Consider the following 21,977-nt stretch of genomic DNA (forward strand, 5'->3'; position numbering starts at 1 on the left):
TAGAGATAAAAACGCTGTAATATGGCAGCCACCCCCAGCCTCGTTAAAGAATATATTGCGTTTAACTAGTTTTACTGAAAAATGAAAGCCTTTAATTTTTCAGTAGGAATTTTAAGTATTTTTTTTTTGAAGATTTGAAATCTACGAAAATTGTTAAGTCGTACGTAAAAAAAAGATCATCAGAGAGTATCCCTTGCGCCGAACCGTATTTCAACCAATAAAATAAATGTAGATATAAATATCCTGTATTTTCAACCAATCATAAAGAAGAGGAAGTGCACAACCCGGAGACTGTAAATCATTGCTTGCGCTCTCGGGTGCTAGCAACTACGTTAGTCTTGTTTACTGCCGGTGATATGCATGCTGGACTTCATGGTAGGGGATTCTGGGAATTACACTGTGCTACTGTAGAGAAACTGAAGTTTTGTGTTTTATTGTAAATGTCAAAAAGTAACAGTAGTTTAGGTCTTATTACGCCAAGTTCTTTCTTAAATTACAATAAATAGCTAACTCTATCTTCACCGCCTTCAAGCTCGAAAAACAACCTCGGATATGATTTCCGACCTTACCGGAAAGGTCCGAGAGGAAACGATTGCTTCCAAACACATTGGCGGATCCATAAGGGGGGGTTCCGGGGGTCGGAACCCCCCTTTCTCTAGGACATATGAATTTTTTTGAAAACGTTTAATGCCTATTTAAAGGCAATTTTCCTCATTTATAATGGAAAGACCAGAGTTATCTCAAATAAATGCTTTTAAAATTGCTTATTTAAAGAATTTCGTTAATTTTGTTCTTATATATAAAAAAAAAACCCCTATCGATTTTTTATCGAAATAAAGTACATTGTACTCCCCTTCAGCATATGGTGTTTACTACATTGAGTAAACATGTGGAAAATTAAAGAAAAAATACATAAAATTAAGCAGTATCGCTAATAACACAACATCTACAATGCATTTTCTACTCTATAAATGATTATACACATGCGCGGATCCAGAAATTTTTTCCAGGGGGGGTCCGAAGGATAATTGTGTTTGCCAGGGGGGGTCCGAGGCATATTTTCGCGATAATTCTACTATGTAAATTTAATAAATTTTCATTTTCCAGGGGGGGTCGGGACCCCCCCGACCCCCCCCCCCCTCTAGATCCGCGCATGATACATGTAGTTCATACAGTTTTGAACTGACAAGCCATCGAGTAAAACGACGTTCAAGTTTAAAAAGCCGCTTTCAAATGTATTGTTTAGTAAATTAACTTAAGTAATTAAAATAGATGAGTTTTACTTCGTTTCATACAAAAAATACAATCGATAGAAATCAAAATTGATTAATAGTTCAGAATTTAAAACCACCAAAGACATAAAAAAATTACCAAAATATCCATTTTTATTATAGTTTGTCGTAATTAGTCTGAGTTATTTTTTGCTTCTTAGTGTTTCTTTTCTGTGAAGCATAGAAGCACTTTCTCATTGCTGGAGACTTGGGTTTCTTGTGGCTAGATATTATGCAAATCTTCCTTACCTAAACGCAAAACGCTCAATAATGCAGTGCACTCTGCTGTTGAAATAGATGTAAAATAGATAGTGATGAGATAAATGTTTATTAAATACAGATGTATACGAACGGAAAACGTTCAAAAAGTCCTTGTTTTTTGACAAATGATGAATTTTGCACATATGGGTTTTCATCAAATGGAACCCCCCTTTTCCAAATTGCTGGATCCGCCTTTGAAACAGTACCAATAATTCTACTGATCTTTAAAATTTTCACCTCGAAATTGAAAGTTCAGTAGAGATAGAATGATTTCAGCAAAGTGAAGTAGTTATGCCTTTGTCAATGTGAAGCCCACTCTGGATTTGCAGTTCTTAATTGAGACCCCCACCCCCACCACCATTCCTGTACACCACTGTGTCCTCCTAATTATAGGCAATCGATTAAGAAAATTAAACTAATGGTTTAGAAATCTATTTTGTGGTTTATGTGCTAGCTCACTGATCTTTTCTAAAAAGATAAGCTTGTTTCAACTCTTTATACCGTCTTCCAAGGAAGAGGGCTTCATAGACTTCATAAACATGCATTTAGTTTTTCTAAAATATTTATTAGAGTAGAGAATGAGATTATTAAGGATTTATTGTATTTTTACTATACGGTCATATAAGCTCCGACCGACAAGTACATAGCATCTGACGTTATATATTCACTTTAGCAAAAAAGACATCCTATACCTAGTAATACAAAACACTTCTTACCTTGTTAATTATAGGGGAATCATTTATTATGCATATAATTACAAAATATATTTAACGTTAGCTAGGTCCCCGTGGATCAAAAGCACCTTGTTTATAATTCTTCGAATTTGACACCAAATCTGCTACTCGGTACAAAGGATCTCAAGATATTTGTACTTTTATCGAATGTTTGAAAATTACTGCTAATGAAGGCAATTGACCAAAAAACTAGAAACAGATAGGGATTCAGTTTACAGTAAAAGCAATCAAAGCTAAGGGCAGGTGTTGACTTAGAGTTTGGTAAGCGCGTTCTCATTCATTTATTCTCCTGCCCAGCCTGCACAGCCTCTTTTCATTTCGTCCTCAGCACTATGCACATGTACATCCCATTTCTGGTTTTCGGGGCCGCATCTGTGTTGGCCGATATTCATGATGAAATCCGGAAAATTTCGGACGAAATGGATTTGGTCAAATCTGAAATCGTATCCCTCCAAGAGAAAATCCGTCTGATGAGGGTCAATGAGGAAGACTTACACCGCATAGCGCGTGAGTACCCGTGAAGGGACCCAGTGCTCAAGTCTTCTTAGACGTTATAACACCTGCTTTATAATCTGTTTTTTTTTCTGTAATTTAGCTGGCCACGATAGAAAGAAGAGGCACGTCTTTGTTGAGTTTGCCCCTAGAGGTTCTCCCGGTCACCCAGGTAAAATCTTATAAAGACCTCATCGTAGATCTAGAACTCATAGTATACATTTAATAACCGTCTACGATCTCTTGAGATGTGGAATCATCATTTTCAGCAGAATTCATGTGGATTGCGATAGCCATTTTTTATCCGGTAAACCTGTTATTCGGTCGGAACGATGGTAACCGGTAACAAAATTGGTAATCGGTTTGTCGTAAAAAATATTTATATAAAAAGTTAATATATTAGCGCAATACCATTTTGCTTGTCTATCCTTTGAGACATTAATATCTAATCAAGTTGAATTGCAAGGAAAGTTCTGCATTTAAATTTCAAATCCAAAGACTACAAATGCATGGATAATCCTACATTTTAACACCAGTAAATGATACATTTTTAGTTTATATTTAAAAATACAAGGCAACTTTTATGGATCGGACTATTTTTAAAAACCAGTCTTACGATAAAAATTTCAATTTGGTCAGAGTAAGTAACGTCTATTAAGATATATATTAACAGATAAATATCACATGTAAATACTAAGGAAGTATTTCATAAGATTGAAAATGCAACATGTAAACAAATCGCAGTTTTTGTAAATAAACATGACGTTAATTAAAAAAAAATTATCAAAGCATGGGCACTTGATAAACAGAAGTGGTTCGTTTTATCAGGTGAGAGAGGCCCACGAGGGGAGCCTGGAATGCCCGGGCTACGGGGACCTGCTGGTGAAGACGGGGTAAAGGGGGTCCGAGGGGATCCCGGGTTCCCAGGACATCTCGGCTACGTAGGGGTGAGGGGTCCTATGGGACCGAAGGGCGAAACTGGCTCCAAGGGCAAGCAAGGCGCAATGGGATCACATGGAATGCGTGGACAAACGGGTCCCAAAGGAGAAAAGGGAGATCAAGGACCCCCTGGACCACCAGGTGAGTTAAGTGACAAATGTACATCAGTGATAAATGCATGCTTATCGTGAGATAACTTATCTAATAATGTAACGATGTACATCGGTAACCTAACTAAATTGATGAATGAAGGATTTATATTTAACGAAAATTGTACTGATTTGACAACTGCACGATTCATGTCAGTAAACTTACTGGTTCGATTAATGCACGGTTTACGTCATAGAGTGTACTAGTTCGATTAATGCACGGTTTACGTCATAGAGTGTTCTAGTTCGATTAATGCACGGTTTACATCGGTGTATTTGATATCTTATAAGAGCATGGTTTACACCGATCGGTAAAATATTAATTAGTCTGATATATACAAAATTTACATTTTTAAACTCCCGGGCATTGGAAGTCAATGTACATGTATAAAATATGCATGTTTAAAAAAAGATTCACGTACACAATAAATTCATATCAACTTCCAAGTGCCCATGGCCAACTTACTAATTTAATAATACACGATTTGCATCGATGGACTAATACAATCAATGCACGAATTCGATAATAATTAATTGCACGATTTATATTGGTGAAGTTAATAATCTCACAATGCCTAGATAGTCCGATAAATACACGATTAAACATCATTGCCATCTGATTTACAATTACGTTTATATGCAAAACCATTTCGAGGTTGACTTTCTCAAAGATTACTTGTAGGTTAACTAAATAAATCGAATATATTGTAATCTACAGGAGTTTGGGGTTTTTTAAAATAATAATAGAAACTTGCTAAACTCAGTGTAAATCTCACCAACACTGTTTCCTGAAGCCATTTCGTTCTCTACAGGTATTCCTGGATTTCCCGGTTTTGCTGGAACAGACGGAACCATGGGAATGATGGGCGACATGGGGGAGCCCGGGCCCAAAGGCGACCAAGGGGAGCCTGGCGAACCGGGCATTGTTGGACGGATGGGAGAGACGGGAAAGCCCGGGGACACTGGGGCCCCGGGAATCATGGGATACAGGGGCCCCCGCGGGGAGTACGGACCGACAGGGGTAGAGGGGGTGCCAGGATTCCCAGGTTTACCAGGAGACCCCGGACTTCCAGGTCCTCAGGGACCACAGGGGGTGACGTACGCCGAGTACGTTATCGCTTACAACGAGGCTCTCGCCAGGTTACGTGAAAGCGAACAGTAATACCAAGTGTTTTGACGTTAGGAGCTTTAGCATAGGCTTATTTTAATGACATATCTAGAAAAGCTTTGTTGCCAAAATATATATGTTTCTAATAGAATTTTAAATAGTTCTTTGCAATATTTGATTATTCAAAATTATTAGTCATCGATAGAAACGTAATTGAACTCATGACCGTATGTACATACATTGCCATACTTCTGAGGAGTGGTACAGGTGTGTGCGCGTGGATCTATTACCCATCAAATATATCAATTATATCACACGCTGATTTTGATTTACATCTACAACATCAGTTGGCTTACTAAGTACTCCAAACAAGCTATACGGAAATACATCCGTGCACCTGTTCCCAGAAGTCTATGAAAATCTTGGTTCTAATTGGTGACATGGGAGGTTGGAATATCCCAGCATTTTATTAGTTGTTCGCGATTATAAAATTGACACGCAGTTTTACGAAATGAAACTTGGTGGACCTACAATGGTCTTTATGAGAAAAGGCAGACGTTCAAGCGATATTGGCAAAAGGTGACTGCCAGGTTTTTAAAGAATTGTAAAAACTCAATGTTCACCAAATATGAAATGATTTGAAACAGTGTGTGTAAGATTAGACGACCGGTGATAGCTTGATTTGTTATATTGTGTGTATTAATTCCTCAAATGATTGTACTTATACATGTAATAAATATTTGTGAAACTCTGCCGTTTCACGTTTTGAAGATTTTGAGGTGTTTTTTTTTAGTTTTTTTTCCGGGGGGAAGTATTAAGCATTTAAGAGTACGTTTTGGGGTGTTTTTTGGTTTTTTTTGTTCTTTTTTTTTTGGGGGGGGGGGGGGTGGGTTTGGAGGGATATGGACACCCCACACCACAAATTCCAAGATCCCACTGTCTGAGAGTCTGGCATAAACGGGATGCGTCAAATGACAATACCTGTGCATGTCTGAAATTATTTGCCGCATCTCAATTAAGATGCCATCATTTTACGTTAGAGTTCCTACTGCATCCTTTAAATAACTTAATTGCGCATATTAAAGTATACTGGTGGACTGAATACTACTTGGTTGGTTAAATATAATTCAGGAATAATTCTGTATTTACCTATTGTAGCGGATGCTTTTGTTTCTCTTCTACAAGTAATATAGGACAGGCCCCAATTGAAAATTTCCGCGATTGACCGAATCGAGCGAGGTCAAAACATACGTACATGTACCTATTAAACATATATGTATATAAAAGTTTCCAATAAGATTTCTGTGCAAAGGTATTAAACAATTTGATCAATGTAATTATATAAACCTTTTAACCCATGGGGACTGAAAAGTGGCTTTAGAATAATTATATCATTTGTCATGTCCTCAGTTTATTGCCTTAGAGATATACATACCGGTATATATATAGAATACATGTACATGGTATGGCATGCTAAGTTTATGGTCTTAGAGTCGGCTGACTTTTCTCCTTCTACCAAAATATGGTGTAACATTGTAAACTGTTAAAAGTAAGCTTCCACAAAATATTTCTCGAACTTCTATTCAAAACTGAGCAGCAATTCACAAACTATAAACAAGATAAACATGAACTCATTGTCTTCTTTATTTCTAATACATTAACTTAACACGCTCATCACTTTCTTCCTTTCCTCTTTGATTTAAACTTGGGTTTCTTTGTTATCTCCCCCGACCTTTTGGCCTTCCTGTTACTAGGTCTGTCTTTCTGCTTGAAATGTTCACCCTTCTTGCCTTTCACTTTTCCAAAACTTTCCTTTTGATGCCTCTTGGAGAATTTCCCCTTCTGTTCCCCCTTGTTGTGTTTGACATTGGGTTTACCCCCATCTCTAACACCAGCACCCCTTGCTCCAGAACTTGGTCTCTTCTTCTTGAATGGAACTGGGGAATTGTGGGATTGCTTTCTCTTTCTGTTTTTTCTTTGAAACAAATCTACAAGTAATGAAAGGTGAACAGTTAGTTCACAGACTATACATGTACTTCTTCTTTAATGACCCTCAATGCAATAGAGAGATCAGTTTACCTTAGTGAAAAATTTCTTGAACTTCCAAGAAAATTATATCTTGTAAAGGTGTGCATTTTCACTTTTAAGCAAATTCAAATTCTCATTTACTTCATCTTTGTCTAATGTTTTGAAAACTAAGTGAATATAATCTAAGGAAGCGAGGAATACTCGAAATGTGTGCATTTCAGTCATATCTTAGATTTCCTTGGATAGTCATCACTAGAGCAACATTTTCACATAGGAATAAATAGGGGATGAATAAATAGGGCATGATAACCCATATATGTTAATTTATAAGTATAACCGAGTTATCTTCACCCCAATCCCTTCATGAGAATCTAGGTCAAATGAGGCCTATACCTGGGTCTGGGGCCTCTCCCACTTCCTCCTCATAGTACGCAGCATCATCGTCCTCATCATCATCTTCATTACCTACAAGTAACGATAAGTCAACTATTGTGACATTTTCAATATTTTAATAAACTGAACAGTAAAGAAAAATCTTTATACAAAGAGAATTATTAGCAATGTGCATCTCTACACATGTATGTATATAGGAGATATCTTATTAATTTTTTTCTATTAATGAAATAAAACACAATTCTTTAGTTATAATATTAATTTTATTGACAAATGAAAGTTATTGAGAACAAATTTTACAGTAAAGATTCTGTAGACAAGACTGCCATTATTTTTGTTTGTTCTCTCTTATTCCAGGCAGAAGCAGTGTTACCAACATAGGCTTTATCTTACTCAATTTTCTCCTGTCTTAATTTCATTCATAACAAACCACTTTTATTTTATTGATGTTTTGGATCATTGACTAAACAACATTTGTGTAAAGCAAAATTCTCAGACCCCGAAGCAGAAAAAAATTCCAAGATAGAATCGGTTCATTGATTACAACTACAGGAAATTAAACTCAATTATCCAATCAATTTCCAGATGTTTCATTTGAAATAGTTAAAAACAATCACCTTATCTACCTACTGGGTTCTTAATCTGGACAACACTGATTTTTTTAAAATGCTAAATGAATCATACACTTGTTTTACCAAAAAGCTCAGTTAAAAGTTGCATGCAGCATGCATTACATTTCTTTTCTTTAATTAATGTTTATGCAATCAGAGAAAAGGTACAATAAGAAATTGAAATCTTCTGAATTTTCTATCAAAAAATCCTTTGTAACAATCATCCCTGATATTGAAGACCCCCCCCCCCCCCCAACTCCCTCAAACACAGTGAGAACATCCTTATATAATTCTTGAAGCCCCTACTCCCAAGTGATTTACTATTCCTATGTATATATACGTAAGTATATGATTGTGAAAAATAATCATCTTTTTGTCAACCTTACAATATTGAACAATTGCATTCACAGCTCATAACCAATCTGACACCATCTGTACCCCTGCCATTGTGCACTTCTTGTACACTATAACACTGTGTGTGTGTGTGTGTTGGGGGTGTCATTGGCCCATTTAAATAAGAGCCAAGCTGCCAGGGTTGTGAGAGAACAACTTTCTCTCAGAAATACTTTTAAAAAGATTCCCCATGTATCCCTGCTCCTAATATAGGTCACAGATTAGAGACTCTAAGAAATCAAGTGATAAGCAGACAAATTGAGGTATATCATGGTGTAACGCAAATGGACTGGAAAATTAACCTCGTTTGATCTCAATTTCTTGAACATTCTTACATAACATTGATGTCTTAACATCACAGGCTTCACCAGCATGTTTAAGCTGAACTCTCTATTACAGGTGCACTACCCAGATATTAAAGATGACGAACAGTGTCAAATGACTGAATTTGTCCAAGTTCAGAATACTTTTACTTAAATCTGTTTGATCATGCATTAAAGTTGTTTCATTTAGACAAAAAGAAAAGAAGAGCTTACCTATCTCTGGTTAAAGCAACGTATCAATTACTTTAAGTGCAACCAACTAGTATGTAATTCATAGGGTTTTCATAATTTTTGCTTGAAACAATGATGAACTACATTGGGTTCTACCCGCTCATGCTACCAAGGATATCAAAGTCCTTCTAATTCCTTACCCCCCATCTCTGGCTCCCCTAGAGCCTGTCTACCCCTCCTGTTACCAAAGATATCAAAGTCCTTCACATTCCTTACCCCCCATCTCTGGCTCCCCTCAAGCCTGTCTACCCGCTCCTGTTACCAAGGATATCAAAGTCCTTCACATTCCTTACCCCCCATCTCTGGCTCCCCTCAAGCCTGTCTACCCGCTCCTGTTACCAAGGATATCAAAGTCCTTCACATTCCTTACCCCCCATCTCTGGCTCCCCTCAAGCCTGTCTACCCGCTCCTGTTACCAAGGATATCAAAGTCCTTCACATTCCTTACCCCCCATCTCCGGCTCCTCTACATCTCCCTCCTCTTTCCTCATTCCTTTCAAACTTTTCTGTTTGTGTTCTTCCTTTATTTGAAGTTTCTTGCTGACATTTTCTTCTTGCTGTCTTTTGCGAAGTTCTTTGAGTTTTCTGATAAAAAATTAACATACATCATGAACCATACAAAACTCAGAGTAAACTTGGAAATTCTTTATATTTACATATTATGCAGTGTTTGCAGATCTGCATGTTTCATGGAAGGAACAATAACTCTTTCAAGTTTTTGCCTAACAAAAACATCCAATTCTTTTATTTTATTACATTTTAAGTCACAGAGACAATTCCATGCTGTATTTGATGGACTACTATAAATTTGGAAAATTCCAAACTAATTAATCTATATTTTATAAAATTTGAAAAAGCATGCAATTAAATGCTATCTAAACTTATTATTTATCAGAAACATATTTTGACCATGTAAATCAAACTTATGCATTCGTCTTCTCCTTGGATATACATGTATGTTATTAAGTATAAGTATCATTTATAATTCTGATAGAGTCAAAGAAACAGAAGAAAAACATGATGACTAGAGAATTATACAACTGATAAAACACTGACAAGTTAACAGCAAACAATTGCATGTCAACAACTAAATGTCAACAATTGAATGTTAACACCTGAATGTAAACAACTAAATGTAAACACCTAAATGTAAACATCTGAATGTCAACAACTAAATGTTAACAACTGAATGTAAACAACTAAATGTAAACACCTGAATGTCAACAACTAAATGTAAACACCTGAATGTCAACAACTAAATGTAAACACCTGAATGTAAACAACTAAATGTAAACACCTGAATGTCAACAACTAAATGTTAACACCTGAATGTCAACAACTGAATGTTAACACCTGAATGTCAACAACTGAATGTTAACACCTGAATGTCAACAACTGAATGTTAACACCTGAATGTCAACAACTGAATGTTAACACCTGAATGTTTAAGGTAGACAACAGACGTGAGTTACTCAGAGTGTGTAACATGGATCATCACCTCATCAGAGCCATGGAAGTAAGAATTCATCATTGTAACCTCACTTATTGTCTTTAATAAGGACAAGACCGAAACAAACGGCTAACATTGCATGTATAAGAAGGATTATCTGTGTGAATACTAGTAAATTATGTACCTTTGGTTACATACTGTACACAATTATAAGGCGTAAATAAAAATAATTTCAGTAAAATTTCTGTAACAAATCTCAAAAAGGAAATTCAGTATTTTTGTACAATATCTGGGAAATAATTATGACTAACGTAAAAATAAAGCTGAAATAAAATCAATAGATAAAAATCATTCCAATTTATTATAATGAATCCTAGATGTGACAACATATAAGGCCTAGGGTTCGACACATAATGCAATTCCCTTTAACCAGATATCAGATATATCTCAAAACACTATCACTGAGTCTGACTCACTCAGATGTAAGAGTACTGCTCCTCCTCATTTCCATACAAACAATAAAGTACAATTAAGTAAACCCTAACTTTATATTTTTCACCATTTACATTGTCATCTACAAGCTCAATTCATTTTTTTTCAACCAAAAATTTTTTTACTAAAAAGTTTATTCTCTGATATATCTGTCAGTCTCACGTCTTGGACTCCATGACTGTCATTCACTTAGACTTGAGTGTCAGTCTCACCTCTTGGACTCACTGACTGTCATCATACTCAGACTTAAGTGTCAGTCTCACCTCCTGGACTCACTGTCAATATACTTGGACTTAAGTGTCAGTCTCGCCTCTTGGACTCCCTGACTGTCATCATACTTAGACTTAAGTGTCAGTCTCACCTCTTGAAATCTCTGACTGTCATTATACTCAGACTTATTTGTCAGTCTCACCTCTTGGACACCCTGACAGTCAATATACTTGGACTTAAGTGTTAGTCTCACCTCTTGGACTCCCTGACAGTCAATATACTTGGACTTATTTGTCAGTCTCACCTCTTGGACTCCCTGAGGGCCTTTATGTCTTTGATGTCTTTGTCTGATTTGTGGACCAGTTCATGGAACATGACGTCTCCCTGACACACACCGTCCTCTATCTTCAGAAGCTGGAGGGTCATCCTGGGACCAACCTCTGTCAACCTAGCAATAGAAAATAAAACTATAGCAACACAGACAGATCTCCATCAACCTAGCAACAAAAACAAAAACTATAGCAACAGACTACCTCTGTCAACCTAGCAACAAGACACATTGCTATAAAAACACAGAACTATATCTGATTGAACTCATCAACAACAACAAAAGCTACAGCATCATAATATGCATGCGCGGATCCAGAAAATTTTTCCAGGGGGGGTCCGAAGGATAATTGTGTTTGCCAGGGGGGGTCCGAGGCATATTTTCGCGATAATTTTACTATGTAAATTTAATAAATTTTCATTTTCCAGGGGGGGTTGGGACCCCCCCGACCCCCCCTCTAGATCCGCGCATGATATGTAACAACATTACAACTGTGCATTTAGTAAAGGGGGGGGGGGGGGTAAAAATACTCTTGTAAATTTTATGAAGATATTGAGGTAAAGTAAACTCAAGCAGAGTAATCTTTAATAAGACACAGATCATTCAGAGTGTGTAACATGGTTCATCATTAAGTCAGAGCCATGGAAGTTGGATTTCATCATTTGTCTTGTGTCTTGAATAGTCTTAAATAAAAGTCTAAGGGTGGACTTTAATCTCTCTCTCTCTCTCTCTCTCTCTCTCTCTCTCTCTCTCTCTCTCTCTCTCTCTCTCTCTCTCTCTCTCTTAAATGTACAATCAGCAAGCTGAAAAACAATGTCATTATTTTAATTAATTTCTAAAAGTCTAGAAACAGAGATGAATGAACCGCTGAAGCAGTACAGAACAGAAGAAGTCGGATGTAGATAACAGATGTATGGTAGTCAGTAGACGTGAGTTACTCAGAGTGTGTAACGAGGATCATCACCTCATCAGAGCCATGGAAGTAGGATTTCATCATTTGTCTTGTGTCTTGAATAGTCTTAGATAAAAGTCATAGGGTGGACTTTAATCTCTCTCTCTCTCTCTCTCTCTCTCTCTCTCTCTCTCTCTCTCTCTCTCTCTCTCATTTACTTCCTTTTTCTCTCTTCTCTCAATTGTTTCCTCAAATGTTTGTGATAAAGCAAAATAAAAACCTATTCTTTCTATGAGCACAATATCATACTTGATCAGAACTATAAAAAACAAATACACAACATTTAGGTCAAAGAAACTACAACAGCACACAAGTCAAGGTATAAGGAGGTATAAATGTAACTTATACAACAGATGGAACAATTCACCACGATTGCATTGTCAACCATAAAATTGTTACCACTGAAAAGGTATACAACAAATGTGAGTTACTCAGAGTGTGTAACGAGGATCATCACCTCATCAGAGCCATGGAAGTAGGATCTCATCATTGTAACCTCGCACAAGCAGGAAATATTTACTTTTTTCACACTCAAATCTCATAAACTAATTATTTTGCAAACCGATAATTGCCCATCAATAAATTTTGTTAAAATCATAATCTTATCTTTTTTTCTAAGCATTTCATTGGTCTTTTATTGTCACATGATAGTATTTTCAATTCTGTTAACTTACAACATAAAATTTATTTACCTTAGAATTTCATACAAAATACAGGTTTTGGCTTGTGTAACACTGTGACATCACAATAAAAACATTACACCTATACATGATGAACCAAATACTTTACTGTTTAGAGTTATGTGGTATCATTTTCAGATTTATTAAAATGATATGTTTATAGTCCTTTGGTACAGGTCAATAAATATTTTATAGACCTAGTTAGAATATATAGAGTTATACTCTCATCAGGTCTATAAAAACACGTACAGACCTATCAGCAGGCTTTACAGGTAGATGCAACATTTCAGTTGAAATTAACGAGGCCGGGTCTAATTAGTTCTGCCCTAGATTTTTTCATGAAATTTTTTACCTGAATTTCTACTGATATAATTATTATTTTAAGATTAAAAAAAGACATTTACCACACCGTTTGTTTAGGGGGTCATCTCAAAGTTTGTCAATCTTTAACATAGGACTCTATGGGATTTCGCTTGAAATGTATCAATTTTGCACATTTTTTTAAACTTCTGCCCTAGGGATTTCTTTTTCTGTTCTACATATTAAAGTTACTCCTAAAAGGCATCAAATGGTCAAATAAAAAAAACCTTTTACCTCCTGGTTTGTTCCAAGGGTCTTATCAAAGTTGATTTTTGTATGCCCAATTTCCCAGATTTGTCAGATAATGGCTATTTTTTATTTGACAAACGCGGAAAAGGTGATCTTTAGAGTATTATTAAAGCATTCAGACATATTTAAGTAAAAAAAAAATATATAACATCACATATTAAGGGTCATTAATATAAATTACATGGTTACTGTCTTGAAATATATGAATTAAGCTATATTTAGGCGGGTTAAGAAAACGTGACAGAGGGTTAGGCCTGCTGAACCCTCTTCACGTTTTCGACCCGAGCCCAAACATAGCTTATACTTCGAGACAGTTATGTTTATTCCACAATATAACATTAATTTTACGCATTAAACGAGCAATTTTCAACAAATTTCGCTTTTGAAACTATCGCGCCATGGCGTCAACCAAGCAAAAAGATGACGTCACAATACAAATGAAACGCTGCGCGAAAACGTGCGTACTCGTTCTGTACTCGGCCTCATTAAGAAAAATAAAGAGTAACATATGACATCTTTAATAAGACACAGATCATTCAGAGTGTGTAACATGGTTCATCATTAAGTCAGAGCCATGGAAGTTGGATTTCATCATTTGTCTTGTGTCTTGATACTGTTAAACAAACTCTTGAATTACTGTTAACATTGCTTTATTTTCTCCCCTTCTTTCTGTCATAGTTAAAATTGTGGTGTATCAAAATAAGGGATCTTTGCCTTTAAAGAATCCCTATATTGTGTATTCACTGATAGACATGTCAAAATAACTTTTTCTTACAACCTTTCTACAATATATGAGCACTTTTAAAACTTAAGGTGGTGGTCTGGATCTAGATCTGCACATGGGCAGAATATTTTTACAATTAAGAAGTGGACTGGTTTGAGAGGTAAATTACAGACCCCAGGCACTGCTTCACTTTACCAAGGTATGAGATATTAACCTGTCCCGGTAATTACAAGATCTTATAACTAATATACCACAACTAGTTGTCTGGCGTTCTTGCCTTGTTAACTAAATATACCACCACTAGTTGTCTGGCGTTCTTGCCTTGTTAACTAAATATACCACCACTAGTTGTCTGGCGTTCTTGCCTTGTTAACTAAATATACCACCACTAGTTGTCTGGCGTTCTTGCCTTGTAACTAAATATACCACCACTAGTTGTCTGGCGTTCTTGCCTTGTAACTAAATATACCACCACTAGTTGTCTGGCGTTCTTGCCTTGTTAACTAAATATACCACCACTAGTTGTCTGGCGTTCTTGCCTTGTTAACTAAATATACCACCACTAGTTGTCTGGCGTTCTTGCCTTGTTAACTAAATATACCACCACTAGTTGTCTGGCATTCTCGCCCTGTAATTAACATATCACAGCTAGTTGTCTGGCGTTCTTGCCCTGTAATTAACATACCACAGCTAGTTGTCTGGCGTTCTTGCCCTGTAATTAACATACCACCACTAGTTGTCTGGCGTTCTTGCCCTGTAATTAACATACCACCACTAGTTGTCTGGCGTTCTCGCCTTGTAACTAATATACCACCACTAATTGTCTGGCGTTCTCGCCTTGTAACTATCATACCACCGCTAGTTGTCTGGCGTTCTCACCTGATGGCACTCTTGGCCGAGCGGATGTTTCCACGACTCCTGATGTCCTGGGGTAGAACCACTTCATTGTGGTCTCCATCCAACTCAGCCTCACTCTCTGACAAATTACCTCCCCTACAAATGAAATGGCTACATCAGTACCTTCTAGAGCTTCATCAATATCCTCCATAGCTACATCATTATCCTCCATAGCTACATCAATATCCTCCATAGCTACATGTACATCAAAATCCTCAACATGACTTCACATACATGTAATAAGGATTTCATAAAAAGTTATTTTATAAAGTAACTAACTTCATAAGAATTACAATTGATTAAGCTTACTTGGTTACTTAAAGTCATTAATAATTTGATTACAATTTATTACAACTGACTTAGCTAACTTGGTTACAAAGTTATTATCAATTTGATTACAATACTAACAACTGACTGAGCTTACTTGGTTACAAAGTCATTAACAATTTGATTACAATTGATTGAGCTTACTTGGTTATAAAGTCACTAACATCATTAAAACGACTGAGATCTGGAACTTCCGCCTTAATCAGCTTCTTCACACCTCTGCTTAATCCCACTGGTACAACCTTCACGTTACTGAAATATAAAACAATCTCTACTTAATCCCACAGGTATAACCTTTACGTTACTGAAATATAAAACAATCTCTACTCAATCCCACAGGTATAACCTTTACGTTACTGAAATATATAAACAATCTCTACTCAATCCCACAGGTACAACCTTTACGTTACTGAAATATAAAACAATCTCTACTCAATCCCACAGGTATAACCTTTACGTTACTGAAATATATAAACAATCTCTACTCAATCCCACAGGTACCACCTTTACGTTACTGAAATATATAAACAATCTCTACTTAATCCCACAGGTACCACCTTCATGTTACTAAAATATATAAACAATCTCTACTTAATCCCACAGGTACAACCTTGATGTTACTGAAATATAAAACAATCTCTATTCAATCCCACAGGTACAACCTTCACGTTACTGAAATATAGAAACAATCTCTACTTAATCCCACAGGTACAACCTTGATGTTACTGAAATATAAAACAATCTCTACTCAATCCCACAGGTACCACCTTCATGTTACTGAAATATATAAACAATCTCTACTTAATCCCACCGGTACAACCTTTACGTTACTGAAATATAAAACAATCTCTACTCAATCCCACAGGTACAACCTTCACGTTACTGAAATATAAAACAATCTCTATTCAATCCCACAGGTAAAACCTTCACGTTACTGAAATATAAAACAATCTCTACTCAATCCCACAGGTACAACCTTCACGTTACTGAAATATAAAACAATCTCTACTCAATCCCACAGGTACAACCTTCACGTTACTGAAATATAAAACAATCTCTATTCAATCCCACAGGTACAACCTTCACGTTACTGAAATATAAAACAATCTCTACTCAATCCCAAAGGTACAACCTTGATGTTACTGAAATATAAAACAATCTCTACTCAATCCCACAGGTACAACCTTCACGTTACTGAAATATAAACAATCTCTACTCAATCCCACAGGTACCACCTTCACGTTAGAGAAATATAAAACAATCTCTACTTAATCCCACAGGTACAACCTTCATGTTACTAAAATATTGATCAATCTCTACTTAATCCCACCGGTACAACCTTGATGTTACTGAAATACAAATAAATGTCCGATTCAGTCATATACTCACATTGCTTAAACTAACAAAAATGTTAAATCAATTTTTATAAATTATCATTTTGTCCCAAAAAATTAACAGCAATACAATAACATCCCATTTAGTTTTTGATGATCATCTGTTGCAAGATTAACAGGCAAGACAAATAAAGAATTTGTCTTGAAACAGAACAGCATCCTTACACCTTACCTGTACGTAAACCAAATTCCCATGCACAATGCAAAGCAAGAAAAGGAAAACCCAATAATTCCTTATTTATAAGTATGAACTGAGCACTTGATCTCAAGTAAATGATATTCGACCCAGAGGTTGGGTGACTGGACAGATGACAAACAAGTGGAACACTTACTAGTGTCTGAAGTCAATGGTTTTATCCTCACTGTTGTAATTTATCATCACACATCTCTTTATGTTATTCAAGTTTACCTGAAACAAAAGGAAAAGATTTCAAACACATTCACATAGAACCATTATAACAAGACCTTGGACTTTTAGTTGGTCGTAGCTATCTATTTCTTGCGTCAAAAAAAGTTAAAAATGATGCGGTTTCCAGCGATATATGCACCGTAGCATCTTCTCCTGTTGAATCCTGTTGATTTCAAAGAGCCAAAACTGAGTGGCCTACAATGAAATAGACAGGCCTACGTCACATTGCTGTTTGACACAACTACCCAAAGTCCAAGCTCTTGTTAAAATGTATCTAAGTAGACAAAGTAGATAAAAAGTCATGGGCATGTGATATTCATGTGTACTGAAATTTAAACTGGAATATTTACATTTGCATATATGTTTCCTTATATGAACCTATAGAATAGCCAAAACTTTCAATTCTGTATGAACTTTTTCATGACGTCACAATGATCATAGCATGCGCTTATCGCTTGGGTTATGGTAAACTTAAAATCTCTGTAATTTTAACAGTTCTGAACAATTTGTCTTTTTCATACATAAATATAAGTAATAAACAGCAATGTTAAGAAGTTCACCGGGATATGAAGTTGGTTGGTACATGATCAAATCTCAAATCTACCGAGAAGCCCTTCAGATTTCACAGGATTTGATCATGTGACCAACCAACTTCATATTGCTATTTATTTCTTAAATGAAAAACTATAAACCTATTAACTTATATTGTTCTGTTTCCACATTTTGCAGCAAAACTATCAATGTTTGTATTTAAAATTTTTCTCCTTTCCCTTGCTTCTTAAAGTATAAATTTACAAAAAAAAACAAACCAGAAATAACACATTCATTAACAAGGCCTTTGTCATAGATCACTCCCCATCCCTCATTAACAGTTTACATAAACTTTCCCAGAATGAGTAACTCAATATCTACCTATATATGTAAACCATTAACATACCTTCCTGTTTTAACTTATCAACATTTCCAGTAGATTGCTTAACATCAAGAATTGAAACCTGTTCAACTTTGTTCTAACAATTTATAGACAGGAGTTACCTCTCTTAGTTTACATTACCCAGACTGACAGACAAGGGAGCGAGAGGGACGGGCCTGCACCCACCCCTGTCCCCTCACATAGACTCTGCAGATTGATAGATACAAGGACTAAAGTATCTACCTTGTTAATGTTAATTGAAGGAAACATATTCTGAAACATGGTGGACATCAGCTTCAGATGCATTTCTTCTCCTGTAAAATTGTTCATGACCAGCAGTGGGTGATGATTGAACTGTTTAGGGTCCATGTTCGGCTTTTTCAGGGCCGACACAATGTCTTTACACAAAGTGTACTCGTGAACTCTGAAGGTCAAGGTCGGTCCTCGAGGTAATCGACACATCCTCAAGTGAACGTTTATGTCTGATTTTGTGTAGATCAAGAAATGGGACACTCCTAATTCTCCTGCTATATTGACAAAGTCTTTCAACACATTCTTCTTTCGGACCTGTAAAATATTATTAAAACAAAAACATTAATTCAGTTTGTTCATCAATAATACTTAATTATCCAAGTGTTTTAAATGACTTACTTTTGTGAAACATATTTAGATAATAGTGTTAACAAATGATTAATTACAGACCAAAGTTAGTTTTAGTGACAAAGTACCTTCGTTACTTCGGAGCAGAATTTAAATAATCATGTTTGATGTCATTACAGATACAAAAAACACTCCACTGTATTAGTATGATTGTGGTTTGCAATACCTGCTATAAATATTTCTGTATGACAAACCAATCAGCACTACAATGTTCATCAATCATTTGTATATGAGGTAAGTGGGAACTTAATATTTGGACTGGTGCCTTCACCAAATCTGAGGACAGTCCTTTATAATTTCGCTTGTCCTGGTTACAATCAAAATATTTGAGTGCATTATCCCAATAAGTTACCAAGGTTGGGATAGAATTTTTAAGTGTGAATTTTGAAGGACTGTTCCGAGCTTCAGTGAAGGTGTTGGTCCAAACATTACTGCGGAATCATTAAAATTCGTGGTGGCTCAATTTTTGTGGTATTCGTGGATAGCCCTCCCACACGAATTTACATCCTCGACGAAAACAAATTTCGAAAGATTTTGTTATCTTACTGATACTAAAAACCGACAAATCCATGAAATGACATCCCCACGAATAAGCAAAAATCCCACAATCCACGAAAATTGACCCCAAAGAATTCAAATGATTCCACAGTAACCTCTAGCCAAATCTCAGCTGAGTTGAGATCAGAGAAAGAAGGTACCTTAAGTCTAGAAGATGTATAACCACTACATATATTCATTGATCGTTTGTATGCGGGGCGTGTAATACCTTAAGTCTAGAAGATGTATAACCACTACATATATTCATTGATCATTTGTATGCGGGGCGGGTAGTACCTGAAGTCTAGACGCAGTGTATGGTTCCATTAACTGTCTCATGTCTTTAACAAGCTGCAAAACATTTTTCCCCACATGACCACGTTGAAACACAAATGAATGGGGCGCCTTTTTATACTCCTCCTCCTGTCCAGTACTCTGTTTTGTTCTTATGGAGCGAATGGCTTTAGTCTACAGAAAAACAAATGTTCTTATGGAGTGAATGGCTTTAGTCTACAGAAAAACAAATGTTCTTATGGAGCGAATGGCTTTAGTCTACAGAAAAACAAATGAATATATCCGATATCAGCGATTGGAATTCATTTCAAACTGAAAGAATTTTTATAAATCAATCCAAAGTTATACATGTATTTAAACTTCCGTAAAAAAAAAAATTATTACAAAATTAACTTATTTATAACATATCTATTCTGGTATATAAAATAGACGCAATAGACTCAACACTGCCATAAGAGATGTACAATACAGGTCCAGTACAATCACTACATTTAGCTACACAGCTTGATTTACCTACCTGAAGTAGATTTATTTAGCTAACTTTATGCAATTTTGCATTTATGTAAACAGACAAAAAGTCGCAAAGAACTGTCAACCTATACTTGTACTGTGTACAAGTTTTATAAAAACAACCAATTAAAGCACAGCTGCTTTTGAGCAGTTTTATGGAACACATGAATTTCTATGGTTTGATTAACTGTATGACACCTTGTGTGCGATGAGGCATGGATAAGTGTCTCTGTGATTACTTCATATTGTGCTGAATTATTACCAATCAATCATCATGTTAAGGTGGAATAACACACCTGGAAAAAGTCACTAAAATTTACTGTAAATTATTTGATTATATGAAAGATATAATGATAAATAAACTATACATATGTCAAATAAGCAAAAAATTGGCATTTTGGGGATAAAAAATGAATATGTAAAAAAATCAATTCAGTAAGTAACAACAAAAGCCCCTGCGGGATTCGAACTCGGGATTTACAGATCATAAACCCGACACTTTATCCACTGGGCTATGATATTTGTTATAAGTTGCTGTCGATAATCCTTTTAATAAAACAAAATGTTGTTTCGATCAGAGGTCAGCCATTTTAAGACGTGTTATTCCACCTTAACCAGAACTGTTCTTCTTTGTTATTTCATTCAAGAAGTAGCTGTTTGGTAACACATTAACAGTTATACATAGCCCAAAAACTTTTAGAACATTGACTGCATTATCGCAAAAAGAGCAACATTCTTAGGAAGGGTTTTTTTCTTATGAATTGTTTTCAGATCAGTTCAAAGTTGAAAAATTATTGCTGCACCTGAGACTGAGTGCGACTTTGTTTTAGTACAGATGCCCATTTAAGACAAAAGAATGATTGAGTAGCTAAAAAAACGTACTTCAGGTAGGCACATAAAACTATGTAGGTAAACCAAGCTACGTAGCTAAATCTAGTGATTGTACTGAACCTGGTGTACACGTCCCAAACAGCATGCAGCATGAACGTTTTTTACAGTGTTTCAATATAAAATAATAATGAACCCTAAACTTGAAAATGGTAAGTGATAATTACAATAAAAAGCATGAAATTATAAAAACATCAATGGTAAATTACCCGTTTCTTGCCCATCTTTTTAAGTTTGTGTGATGTTGTCTTCACCAAAACATTATTTTGCTCAACACGTGTAGGAACCGGAAGTACTAAATTTTTATTCGGATGTTGGATAACTTGAACAATGAACTATTCGATCCAGGTGTTTTATTTTTCACAACTATTAAGGTAATATTTTAATTGTATAAATAAATGCCAGATAATCGGCAACTAATAAGATTTACAACTCTTGACCACTGTGTTATGCATATCATGTTACTCTGTATGTTGCATTTGAAATATGACAACGTACAGGACTGATCAATGCATGCATTTACGGTACTTTTCGCACACAGGGGCTTGCATGGTTGTTGGATAGTGAATTTCCTAATTATTTGTTCCCGGAGAAAAAATTGATTTAAAATTGGTAATCTTATGTGTATTTCTGTGTATTGCAATAAATAAATTCACTAAAAACCCCCGTTTCAGCCATGTTAAAAAAGTGTATTCAATGTACTTTCAGTGAATTTATTTATTGCAATACACAGAAACACACATAAGATTACCAATTTTAATCAATTTTTTC

The 21,977-nt window shown here is 35.8% G+C and overlaps 2 protein-coding genes across 2 annotated transcripts; one reads left to right on the forward strand and one right to left on the reverse strand.

Moving 5' to 3' along the window:
• The first annotated feature begins 2,497 nt into the window (after nucleotides 1–2,497).
• On the forward strand, nucleotides 2,498–5,730 carry LOC128168206 (collagen alpha-1(X) chain-like). The gene is made up of 4 exons (XM_052834389.1): nucleotides 2,498–2,773; nucleotides 2,862–2,930; nucleotides 3,587–3,838; nucleotides 4,659–5,730. Exons 1-4 carry the CDS (start codon nucleotides 2,599–2,601, stop codon nucleotides 5,006–5,008), a joined length of 846 nt encoding a protein of 281 aa, XP_052690349.1. The 5' UTR covers nucleotides 2,498–2,598; the 3' UTR covers nucleotides 5,009–5,730.
• Nucleotides 5,731–6,580: 850 nt separating this feature from the next.
• LOC128168201 (suppressor of SWI4 1 homolog) lies at nucleotides 6,581–21,505 on the reverse strand. Its single transcript, XM_052834384.1, has 10 exons — nucleotides 21,416–21,505; nucleotides 19,812–19,982; nucleotides 18,561–18,884; nucleotides 17,328–17,404; nucleotides 15,746–15,853; nucleotides 15,257–15,370; nucleotides 11,389–11,532; nucleotides 9,381–9,517; nucleotides 7,376–7,447; nucleotides 6,581–6,942 (listed from the first exon to the last, which is right to left on the reverse strand). The coding sequence occupies exons 1-10, from the start codon at nucleotides 21,428–21,430 to the stop codon at nucleotides 6,629–6,631; spliced, it is 1,476 nt and encodes a 491-aa protein (XP_052690344.1). The 5' UTR covers nucleotides 21,431–21,505; the 3' UTR covers nucleotides 6,581–6,628.
• Nucleotides 21,506–21,977: the final 472 nt, after the last annotated feature.

Source organism: Crassostrea angulata, chromosome 10, assembly GCF_025612915.1.
Source record: "Crassostrea angulata isolate pt1a10 chromosome 10, ASM2561291v2, whole genome shotgun sequence".
Classification (NCBI taxonomy): Eukaryota; Metazoa; Mollusca; class Bivalvia; order Ostreida; family Ostreidae; genus Magallana; species Magallana angulata.